This window comes from Cylas formicarius, unplaced genomic scaffold (genome assembly GCF_029955315.1).
Source record: "Cylas formicarius isolate icCylForm1 unplaced genomic scaffold, icCylForm1.1 PGA_scaffold_3__17_contigs__length_32017465, whole genome shotgun sequence".
NCBI lineage: Eukaryota > Metazoa > Arthropoda > Insecta > Coleoptera > Brentidae > Cylas > Cylas formicarius.
Window position 1 is genome coordinate 17,351,701 of NW_026844326.1, and position 13,398 is coordinate 17,365,098.

General features: G+C 32.8%; 1 protein-coding gene across 3 annotated transcripts in view; it reads right to left on the reverse strand.

Moving 5' to 3' along the window:
* LOC132700028 (probable G-protein coupled receptor CG31760) overlaps positions 1-13,398 on the reverse strand; it is a 156,249-nt gene that overhangs the window by 77,674 nt on the left and 65,177 nt on the right. For all 3 annotated transcript variants that reach the window (XM_060667098.1, XM_060667097.1, XM_060667099.1), the window contains exons 3-4: positions 12,841-12,957; positions 4,261-4,447 (exon numbers count right to left, since the gene is read on the reverse strand). In XM_060667098.1, the coding sequence (XP_060523081.1) occupies positions 4,261-4,447; positions 12,841-12,939 (286 nt within the window). In that variant the 5' untranslated portion in view covers positions 12,940-12,957. The remainder of the gene's footprint in view (positions 1-4,260; positions 4,448-12,840; positions 12,958-13,398) is intronic.

Here is a 13,398-nt window from a genome sequence, read left to right on the forward strand (position 1 = left end):
TTAATAATATATGGAAAAGGTTTTATTTGCTCCAGAAGCATATTACATTTACTAGGCTCTAGACAGTCATTTCGATTTCTAGTGCTATGTGGCTGATTTTGTATCTTCTGAATTTATTTTGATTGATATTGGAACAAGGAGTTTCGTACAGCTGCCTTATAAGTAATATTCCGTATTGTATACAAATTTATTTTTATTTATGTTGTAGAACATTTTGCGGGGGTGGCAAATACTTAAATTCATAATGAGACTATAGCACTGAAATCGTATGAGTTTCCGTTATATATGAAAAGTTAAAAAAGGTCTCCAAGATTACTGTATATCCTCTGAAAGTCGTATCTGTGATATCACCTAACTAAACTGTATTTGTAGAACTAAAGATAGAAATAAAAAAAGCATTTTTCAATTAAATTTGACACAGTAAGACAGTTCTGTCATGTATCATATGAAATTAGTTTCAATTTTTATAGTGTGATGAAATTATTTTATAGATAAAGAAACTATTAGAAAATTTTTATATACAAGGTGTCCCACAACAGGACTTTGGAGTGTGGTGTTCTAACTGAGCCACAAGCATTTGAAATTTTAAAGAAGAATATTAATATTAAACAGTCCAGCCTAGGTATAATGTTTACTTTTTCGAATGAAGAATACGCCGACATTCACTTTGTTTATGGACTGCGAAATGGAATAGCAATGTCCATCGATGTTTGAGAGAAACTGGCAAGTTTTCTACAGCTACTTCTGAGCATCCCGTGCTCAACCTTTTACTAGTGTTCTCACTTTGGTCCACAAGAAACAGAACTTCTTAATCAAAAATATACAAACCGGTGGATTGGAAGAGGTTCAGCATTCAGAAAGTAGTAAAAATTATGGATGCCGCTGAAACTATTAGTGCTGATCCTGAGACTTCAATTCTAAGAAACTGAACAACTAAGTCAATAAAATAAAATATTAATAAATAAAAAATAAAGGGGTTTCTTTTAATATAGAATTTCCAATTCTTGTATCTCAATTAGAGCAGCGTTTTGGGTATATGATCATTTGACATTTTTAACTTGAAATCACCCCAGCAACACACTCCCAAGCTATGGGACAAGCTGTAGAATAAGCTGTCCGATGTTAGACAATGTATTGTTTAATGCCCAGAACGTATTGTTTTATTGTGCCAGGTATAGTACAAATTTAGAAAACAGCACATGAATTTGTCTATTACTAGAACATAGTTACCTTTTGTACATTTTCATTCTGCCGCGTTATTCTTTCAACACAAATCAGTTTTTTTTCTTGATGGAAATTTAATGTATATCTTTATTTTTTCATTCATATTTGAATAATAGCCACCTGAAGAAACGGTCTAAAAATAACCTTCAACCCTCAGCTATTGCATTTTGTACCACAATTTGTCACATTCGTCTACTTAAGCCGTAAACAATAAACGATCTACAAAAACAATAATAAATGGGCTATTAGTATTCGGCGCATATATCGACAATTTTGACATGTAAATTTCCATAATAATAATACACAATAACGCGTTTTACTACAAACCGAAACTCAGTTTTACGTACTCGACGCGCGTTTCGCCAACTAAGTTGGTATCTTCAGGAGAAGATTAAAACTCAAGTAAGATTGAGTTTCGGTTTGTGGTAAAACGCGTTATTATGTGTTAGTGCAGTGCCGAAGATTCCAGTCAAGAGTTTCATAATAATAATAACTAAAAGAGTCCGACGCTTATAACCTATCCACTAATAGTTTCGAATGAAAAATCATCTCTAATTTTTCCGTTTCCGGTTCAAAACCAAAAATATATATGAATGTTTAATAAGTACAGGACTCATTACACAAGAAATTTTAAAATAAAAACTTAATCGTGGATCTTCTCGTTAAAGGATACTGTTCACAGTGAATAAGAAATGACAAAAAGGAAAATATATTCCTTTCGTCAAAACCACATTGCCTCTATTTTCGATTAGCTGAAAGTAATATAAAAGAAGATGAAACTAATATAATTATTACCAGTGCTATTGTGTTATAATTACAATAAACACAGAAGATTCATCGAAAAGTTGGGAACTTCCAGAGTCCGTTATAAATGTATTGAAAGGTATGTAGTTAGAACACTACCATTACTAAATTTATTCCTTACATCATTTAAGCATGTTATAGAGAGTAGGGATTTTTCCCAAATACATCTGAATGTAGCTATCTGCTTAAGAATGTTCGGGGCCACATCGAAATTTTGAGAAATTTGCGCCCATTGCTGGCAAGTTCTTGTGTAATATATATGTAATTTGACATATATATGTAATTTGACATATGGTGCATGGATAATTCTTCTTTGACAAAACTAGATGCACACCAAAAAATGTCAAGACACAGAATTGAAGTAATTGCTGTTGTTTATACTTTTAATGTATTTAACGCTAAGGTAAATGTAGTTCTTTATTATTGCAGCAATTAACAAGTTGATGCACTTCTTAAGGTGAACTATTTTTAAAGAATTTTGTATCATTTTTTAATAAAAAAAAGTTAACCTTTATTCTCTTTTTTTGTAAGATTTACTATAAGGAGAAGCAGAGAACGAAGCACTAAAAGAAAATTTAAAATATGAAAAATTGCCTATACAAATGACACAATCTTTTCTAAAGCCCTCCCTGCTTCCATTTTCGAGATTAAAATAAAAAGTACGTACGTACGTAACTATTTATATGTTAGAGTAAATCTGCATTCTGCATCACAAAAATTATCTATATATAATAAGAGAAATACTAGTTTTAGGTACATGAGATTACTGCAAATAATGTAAAAATCGTCGGCTTACCTTCTTAATAACAAATAGCATAGCTATTAACGTATTTTTATCAAAACCTTCGAAAAACCCATTTTTTAAGAGAATTCTTCAACTTTCTTAATTTGTTAAAATTATCAGAAATCGTTGGTCAATAAATAATATGTTTTAGTGAAAAGATAAGCTGAAAAGCTCTTTATATGTTTTGCATGTATTTTCGTATCTCCCAGAATAAAAGTTTTAGAATGGTGTAAACAAAATTATACAAAATTTTACTTTAAAAATATTTCCATTTTTGTGGTAAAATTAGCACTCTCTCAATATAAAACTGCGGTAAGATCGAACAAAACAGGTACAAATTGTTGGATAGAATTGCCCTAATGCTTGATTTAAAGCAACTAAATGAATATTTTTAAGTATGTATGTATCTAATTTAAAAGTAGAAAAATTCAATATAAAATTATGCTCATTTATATTTATATTTTCAAAATGAATCGGTGTTTGCTCAAATCAAGTTGCTACATAAATATCTAAAATTTTATCTAATATTTGCTTTGAATTACCTACATTTTTGTTTAAAAAAAACTTAAGACATTGAGAATTTGCCATTTATTTTAAGCCGACATAGTCTTGAGTATATGCAAAGCTTACTTATTCTCAAATTGAGCTTAACCTATTTCAATTAAATACTATCAGACTAAGCTAGGTTCAAGTCAAGGAAAACGCATCACCATAATTACGCTGCATCAGAAGAGGGATTTATAAATATAAATTGATCCAATTAATTATAAATATAATTAAAAATGCAATTAGAATTTGAATTAAAACTTAGTTATGTAAGTAATTATTGATGATTTGTATTTACTTAGTTTGATCGTATTTTCTATTAACACTAATGTATCTAAATTAACATCGTAATCTTTATATTTTTAAGATACCTGTAAAGTTGGTCCTTGATGCTCTGTTCTACAATACGGACTGGTCGGGTATTGTATCGGATTATTTTGAAAATTTCCGCAAAAGACAGAAGGATATACTTTGAGGCATACTATACCAATTTTCTTACGAATACGAATTTTAGCGCGCGTTGATCCCGAAACAAGTTATTTGTGTATTCAAAATACCCATTATTAGTTACTCCTCGTTATCTTCCCGAAAGTTTGCACGCTCGAAATACTCCCAGCAAACGTAACCTCCCCATCCTCCGGTTTTATAATGTTCATTCGGATTATACCTGACGGCTTTTATCTTCCAGTTTGTTTCACTGTAGGTAACAACGAAGCGGAAAAATTTCGTTATACGCGGCGACCGTGAGTCGCAGGGTATTCTTTGAACCAATTTGTCTTGGAAATTGAAAAATAAGCGAATTTTTACTGGTTTTACCTACCCGCGGTAGATTTCAATTTCTCCGAGCTCTGTTTAACTGGAATACAAATATTGCTTGTAACACAGCGCTGAAAAACGCTTACCGTTGTGATGAGCAACTCCCAAATCTTGAAGCAGAGTAGCAGCCAAATCCGCTTTTTGACGGGCGGATTCGAATCGAAGGGTATCTACTGGCACGTTGAGAGATCTGAACTGCTCGGTCACGCATAACGTCCCCAAACTCTTGATGGACACTTCGTGGATAATGCCGAGACTGCTCTCGATGTCCTCCTGAATAGAAAATTCGGTTTAGTGCAATATTCTGGCTTTACACAAAGTCGAAAGTTTCCTGCGGACCGGATGGAGACTCACGTATTCACGATTTGGACAAAACGCTTTAAAAAGTGTTTTCCTGTTTTCAGGGAAACTTTCGGTTCGGCATTAAGCTTCATTCAGAGCGTCTCGTAAAGAGTTGCGGCGTGAATATATTAAGACGCTCTGAATGCAAATTCGAGGATGTCCGATTAGATAAAAACTTCCCGAAACTCCCTCTACACGTTAGTCAGATTTCGCGTAAACTTGAATTTGAATATATTATAAAAGAGCAGACTATCGGGAATTTCGTGTGAAGCGGACAGGGAAAAAAGCTCAAATTTCCTCCAATAAAATTCTAATTAATTTATTTGTAAAAAAACTTTAAATATTTAAAGTAATAAAAAATAAATAAACACCAAATTAAGAATTTTCATTTGTGAATCAAACAAGGATTATCAAGACCGTTTCAACACTCTCCGACCTTATAATCGCTTTTAATGGTATCCTGACATCTAAGATTCATGCTGGAAATAAAATTTCGATATTCGAAATACTCTAAATGTCCTATTCCTATTAAAATGTGCCCATACATAGTATGCTTGATTAAGAACCAACAAAAAAAAAATTCAATTTGGCCTTTATAGTAGTAATTAACCACAAAAAATGCTATATCATATAAACACCATATAAATGAAGTAAAGAGTGCGTTCAATACATATAATACTCTTTGACTTTGTGGCCGCTTGGAATAAATCAACAACAACGTAATTAAACGTAAAAAGCGTAGGTAATTTATCACAAAATGTATTAAAATTAAAAAATAATTTTTACTGAAAGTTGAGATGAAAAACTGGAAGAAAATAAAAAAAAGTTGAAAAAACGATATTTTAGCTGAAGTTACATTATAAAGACTTAAAGCAAATGGGAAATAAGATGAAAAATAAATAAAGGAATGCCGACGAGTCCGCGCCAGTATGTAAAATTTATATGCACTTATGTATGAATAGTCTCCAAAAGTACAACAATTTTAAAGTTATTTATGGCTCCATATTATCTGATGGCTATATTTCGGATCAAATCAAACTTTTAACGCATTAACATTCAAGGTTAAGTCCAAAAATTACTTTTACCTTTTTTACTCAATCAATAAGATACAAATATAATTTGAAAATAAATGCCGAATTAGTTAGTAATATTATACAACAAGTGTGGTAAAAGGCATTTGAATCACGAGTTTATTTGGCACGAGCGGAGCGCAACGGATGAGTGTTTAATAAAAGAGTGACTTAAAAAGTTTACCGAAAGTGTGGCATACTATACTTTTTCTCTATATACTATAATTTTCGCAAAACAACACGAATACATTCATTGACATGACCGACAGAATTGACAAACGTCAAAATTCAAGGCGTGTAAAGAATCTCCGAAAACATCCGATTGCTGCCGAACCCGTGCGATAATATCCCGGAAATGTGCGAAGTTCCATCGGTGTATATATCAAATCAATCAAAAAATTTAATTTCTTTAGGAATGATTGGAGATTGAAAGAATAATTTTTATTTTAAGAGAAATCAGTGGCATACCATCAATGTCTGCAAAATAGACAGGTGAAAGTCCGTACGCTGTCAATTGTATTGGTATTGGTGGTATTAAATTTTCACCCTATATCTCAAAAGTTAAGACGTTTAGTACATATGTTCATATGAAGTTTTCTTTTTAAAATGGACCGAAAAATCTCCCTTTTAATTGGAAAACACTCTGTAGAACTCAGACTTTCCTATATACGAAATAACACTTTAAAATCCAGGGATTTGGCCGTCTAAAAAATCTCTATGGTATGTAAAACTATTTATTCTCCCTATCAATAATTGCCATTAAAATATAAATCTGATAAATCTTATACATCGTCAGAACGACAGTCATGGGACCTCTCAGTATGCTCGCCTTCGGATTGTTTTTGATTCAGTAGTTAAGCTTAGTAGAGATCGTTTGCTGCATTTTAGCAGATATTTGCTTATCGCAAAATTCTCGGATAGAACATTAACTTCATATAATCCCACCCTTCCAAAACGTGACTTTTTTTAGCCTTCACACAGATCCGGTTTGATAAACATCGCGGGGTATAATTTATTCTCATGCGTGACATGCCCCATGGCGTCGTTTAGAGAACAGATCGATTATAGATATATGTATATGTTTGCAGTTTAGCGAATCCTATTTCCATTCCTCATATGTCATGAGCTGATGACACGCCACCGAGCGAGAGATGCGTGATAAGTGCTGCCAATGACCGGTGTTATAAAATACGTTTGCAAATTTCAAATAGAAACGATTTTTGGATGTTAGGTGTCCTTAAGGTATTGGTAGGTATAATGGAAATATGACAAAAATATTAACTAGAACTAAGAAACTCATATTTTTGGGATCCATGAACCATTTACCATACCAAATGTCTTTTACACCTTTTAATTAATTGAATTTCAGACTTCAGACAGCAATTATTTTGTACTCTCCAAATGGGAACCATTATGCGGAGAACAGTAAATCTTAAGTTAAAAACGTCAAAGTTATTGACAATTTTTCTAATGATTGTAAACAATAAACTTAAAAAAATACACAAAAACTTATATCTATTGTTCCAACGCATCAGCTTCTTGCTTCAAGCATTTTTGAGTATCTTTGCGAACGCTCCTCCTATCTATCGCTTTGATTGGATTGCTTTAAATTAGCATACCAGCCTTACACACCACATACACAGCTATAATTTGATAAATGTTTTTCAAGAAAAAATCCTGTATGAGATATCAATCTGATAAACATTTTGGACAAGAAGTAGTGTTATATGTTCCTCGCCGGTTAATGTACCATCCATACATCAACCGAAAAAAGAGACAATTATTGAAAATTATTGGCTTTTCTGGGCTCCCAAACTAAGCCGATTGCACAAACGTACGATACAAAAGCAAAAAGGAGCTTCGCATGGAAAGATGCGTACAGGAAACAATTCGTATTGATTTCCTTACAAACGATACAAAACATTTAGGGCTAAAATGCCCTGACTGACTGTCTGCGACCTAAGTATTATCAATTTCTCGACTTCAACTTCTGTTCGTTTAAACACGACTCCCTTTAAGTGATCTCCAAAAAAAAAATTAAAAAACTCCTTATCTCATTTAGACATCAACTTTCTCGTCCTTTTGAAACGATTGCGGAAAGGAGCTTCTCGAAACTTTTAGCGTTTTTCAAACTGCGAGAGGAAGGTTACACAATACAATTCCGGACGGCATGAAAGGACCTCGGTTAAGTCCTTTCATAATCCCAAAAGATTTGAGAAATATATTTCAGGTGAATTTTTTGGCTGAAATATCTAATTAAAAAGGGAAATTTTTGCGATCGGTTTAGATCGAATACGAGGATAATAAAAATAAATCGTCACTACAACGAAATTGGGGAATGTATGCGAATTAAAATCGAAATGTGCTACATTTACCATACCAAGTATACTAGAAACCTTTTCCTTATTAAAATACAATTCATTTTCGCTAAATTTCTGAGAATAAAATAAATTTCCCTCAATCAAATGAAGAGGGAAAATGTCGGAGGCGGTATGTGCCATTTTTTGATATTTATCGTTCTGTGTCAAAATTGTCGTACGTGCCCCGCTGCATGTGCCGAGAAAAGAAAAGGGACCTACCGTAATAATTGAGTAATCTGCATTTGCCCTATTTTTACGAACACCGGCAATTATCTCAAAAATGAAATTTTTGACATTTCTATGCTTCAAATATTTTAGACAGATGTTATTTACATCGTATTTTGACGTTTGTCAGTTCGCGCAAAAATTTACCGACTCACTTACCAAATTTTTTGCATAAAATACCATAACAAATTTATTTGATAAAATTTTAGTTCGCTATGATTTCCATAATTTATTACTATGGATTAGAAACTTTGGTCCCTCGTATAAATTACAAGCACATTTTCAGTAACTACGCTGTTTACTCCGCCATATTCTACGAGATTGCGGAAACCGAGAGAAGAGAAAATATCTACATGCCTATTTGATAAATTAAACAACTTAAGTATTTTCTCAACAGTTGATTGTTTTTTCGAGAAACCACGATGAAATAGATGATAATTATAAAAAATATAAATTCTAGAAGAACCATATTTTTCGCGTGCATTGCACCCATATGGGTTTAGTAAGACCTGTGGACGGTATGACCTGTGGATGTCAATATTTTACCACTCAAAAATAATCTAACACATAATAATGGAATCTGGAATATTATTTTACCATATATAATTTTATATTTATTGTATTATTTTACCGATAGGTAAGCTGGAAAGTACTTAATAACTAATCAATTGAACGGACCAAATACACAAATAATGTGCGCATATTATTAAGTTACTATATTATATTACTATATAAACAATAGGCTACTTTCAGACAAAGTCATGAAGTTACTGTTTGAATGTTTGAATATTTCAAAATTTACGGACTGTGATATAAGTTATGTCGTAGGTAAATGATCTACAAAACTATTTTACATTACTGCATGAAAATTACGCATATTTGTATGTTTAAGTTTATGAGTTACGGGGTCAAACTTTCAACTATTGCAAGCTTTCTGAACTCTTTGGATTCGGTTCACTTCCGCCTGATCTAGAAACTTAATATTTGTACTATGTGGATTCAACACCTTCAATCTCTCTGAGAGTTAAATCATAAATTTCTGTCGATGAGGAAACCCAAATTTCTAGCTTCCATGACTGATTTTAATTTATCGCTTTTTACAATAATCTCCAAAATATTTTCCAACTCTTTTGCATCTTTACCAAAAATTCTGACAATTTCGCTATATTTTTGCGGTTTATTCTAATTGCCGAGAAATGTTATAAGCAATGTGATAAAGCTAATGTGTACGTACTATAAAAGATTGAAACCTGAGAGATACCTGGAAATAGACTAAGTAAATCAAAAAAAAAACGGAAATTTGCTCTGACATTTCGATGTAGCGACTTTGGAATATGATATTATTAAAGGGTAACCCTGAATTTACTTCAAGTAAGAGTTGTAGTTCTGCATAAAATATCGTTACAATTTTAGCAAAAACTTTTCAATTAAGGATATGGTCTGTTCATAGATATCCAAGGATGGTCATTAACTTACAATGCAACAAGATTATTACCTAAAGTTTCGGAATTTAAATTCACGTAAAATTGTAGTCCGTAATAGAAAATAATTTTATACCTACCTGTGTTTAATATTCTTTTGTTTGGTATACTACTTAGTTTAAGTCTATTAGTAATCATTCTTATTTCGTGGATAATACAGCGTGTGTTGAATCGTGTGCGAATAATGCAAAACATGTGCGAGTCTAGTCTAGTGTATCTCAAGAGATGCTCCCGCCCAAATGTAGAAAACACTATTCTATTGAGACTAAGGAAGTTATAAACAATGTTTACTTGACTCTCATTTAACGTGGTGCCAGCAAGCAAGCATCTTTAGATGAAACGGCCACATTGACGAAAATTCCAACATTAACTGTATGGAAAATTGTGAATAATCCCATTAAAGCGAGGAAAAAAAGAAGCGATGCTGACATTTCTCGAGTGTAGATGAAAATGATCAAGATATAATATGGCGTCAAATTTACCAGTTATACGAGGAACAAAGTGTGCCTACATTAGATATCTTAATTAGAAGGCTTGAAAAAGATGGAACAGGTGTTAAATGTGGCAGAACTACCTTATAGAAGTGTATTCAACACATGGGCAAGTTTTAATGGAATTTTTGAAAATTCGGAAATGGCGACAGGAATATCTAGAAAAAATTAGGATTTATAGAGAACAACAAAAGCCAATTATTTACTTGGATGAAACCTGGTTCGACACTTATGATACCCCGGAAAAGGGTTGGGTTGACTCAACTGATAAGTGTAAAACAAACGCGCCATCAAAAAGAGGCAAAAAAATAACTATTTTGCATGCTGGCTCTAGAGATGGTTGGATTCCAAATGGACTTTCTCTTTCTCTGTCTGCGAAAAATATTAAAGATTCTTCTCTGGATTACCATGAAGACACCACCGCTGATTTATTTGAAAGTTGGTTTAAAAACAAACTAGTTCCAAACATTCCTCCTAATAGCGTCATTGTAATGGACAATGCAAGTTATCACAGTAGACAGTGGGCTAAAACCCCTTCCTCATGTGACACAAAAGCAACAATCCAAAACTAAATGTATAATAACGACATTTATTTTCACGAAGATTATACCAAAAAGCAATTAATTGAGGTTCTACAAAGTTTGAACCTACAAAAGGAATACGTCTGTGATAATTATGCAAAAAATCTAGGGCATACAGTTTTAAGGCTTCCACCTTACCACTGTATATTTAATCCCATTGAACATGTTTGCACCAACTGAAATCTGCCATTCGTCAAATAGGAAAAGCAGAACAATCGTGTATCCATATTGCAAATAATATAGAACAAATACTAATTAGAACAGGCGATGATAGCGATAGTGATACTGATATATTATGTGAATAATTTGAAGTAATTTAAGTAGGTAATAAAAATAATTTGTAATTTTATTTTAGATTTAAACATAAATACATACAAAAATAAATAAATATTGTTTAGTATCTTTCCTAACAAAACCCCAAATAATTAAATTCTAAGCAAAGTACGGACCTGTTCGGCCATATTTCATTCTTACAGCTTGCCCGGGTCTTTCCTCAATTCGTATCAGTTAGTCACTTTCTTATATCTATGAACAGACTTTACCTTACAGCACCTAGCTAACTGAACTGCGAACAAATTGAGAATGTGAAATAACATAAAAAAAAGTACCATTGTTTGGCCATTGTACGAACGATACAATTACAACAGAATAAACAAATAGCTAATCGAATTACGGGACCGTCAAGGTGCTTCAACGGCCAAGATTTGATTGCCGAGCAGTTTCCCGAATCCTCAGGGTAAAATCACGGATTCAATTACGGTAAATCTTGAAATGCTTCGTGGAAATCCCCGTAGAAATGTCCCCGCCGTCTGTAATTGTATTTGCAAGGGGCAAGGCAGTCGCGGACTAGATGTGCCCTATTCGGTAAAAAGTTTAATAATACAGAACCTGGCTATTTTAATTAACTTTGTGTCTTTCTACTGGTGGAAGCTCGAATTGAATGAAGCCTCGACCGACGACTATTCTCAATGCACATCTTAATACGTTTCTGGTTTGCAGTATAAAGTATATTATTTAATATTGGCACACCATAACGAGGTTATTTTAAAAAATTACTTAATAAACTAGTCTATAAGTGATGTTATTTCCTGAAGACTCATGTTTTGTCAAATTTAGAAATTATTAAAAACCTGAAGCCATAATCTTGTTTTATCGGTACCATATTGAATAATATATTTTGTAATAAAAAAGTTACCCTTGCTTTTTCTTGCGTTTTAATTAAATCACATGATGGGGGATAAAAGTAGTTTCAGTTTATTTGGTTGTTTTGCAAAACTAAACCACCCACAAACATTTAAAACCATGGGTATTTATTAGGTAGCAACACAAATCATTTTTTCGACATAGCAAAAATTACAAAATAACTAGTATCGTCAAAACGTGCCGCTGAAATGTCAATATTTTAGATCTGAGAGGCTGAAATAAGAACTAAAACTTCGGATTTTCACGAAATTATATATTTTCGCATGACAATGGCTTCGACAACACCGTGTCTTTATCAAATATAATATTTACAAACTACCTGCTACTATATATACCGAAAAATGACAATAAAACCTCAAGTAATGTTGTGAGAATTTAAGTTCAATAAGCAATACATTTGAATGTCTCATTTTGTTAATCTCCATGGCTTCCAATAAATATAATTTTATACTCTTTGTGGCTGTTTTGTGAGTAAAATGAAAAGCAACCTTACGTATTACAACGTAATCGAAGGTTTTAGTTTTGGTTAGTCGCTTCCTGTGATTGATATTAGATTCGATGGTATTGGCTATGGCCAGTCCACATAGATGACATCAACAATGCTGCAAGTTAGAGACGTGTGGAAATAGTACCCGTTCCACGTGAAAAATGTCAAGTATCTCTCTGTATCAGCAGACATAGAAACTGTCCCGAACATTTTAATACGAAATCATAATAGTGGTATGACAATTATGGGTGAGTATCGAATAAAAATGTCTCTAATTATATGTCATTTTGTTAAAATTTCGAAAAAATCGAGGGCCGAAACAGTTAGTATGAATTCTAACCGACTTAGTTTAGTTTTCACAATATTATCGAAATTTAGATGACATCGAAGAAATGAACAATGAAATCTTGAATAAAATTTGCTTACCTTTTTCACGTGCGCGTTTACGTCCAACAACGGTGCAGTACAAATCCATACGACCATAATGACAAATTCCTCCGACTTCGAGAGAAACTGTCTCCCCATTACGCATTGTCATTAGGGCTGAAAACAAAGGAAACTCCGCGTAAAGGACAACTTAGACAACTGCAGCTATAAACTTTATAAAGATTAGTAACACAGAAAGCTAAGGAGGCAGATATCAGTGGCATAAAATTATTCAGGTCACAAGCTATGTATTTGAGTAGGATGTAAGGTTCCGTGACAGGGGTTTTGCCGAGGAGCCTCGAATTTGCAGTTTCAGCGTATTTTACAGCCTTTTATTATATATTTCATATGTGAGCGGAACGAAAATACGAAGAAAATATGTTGAGACAAACGACGATAACAGCAAGAGTTGAATTTTGCTTTCGTTTCTCGAATATATCCGCTGAAATACAATTTTTGTAAACAGTCCTTGCCAAAATTTGCAGTGCAACGAATAATGATTTTCTAAAATTTTATTCGTAAAAGTCCAAGAAATAATCTACATTCGATATTTCTATT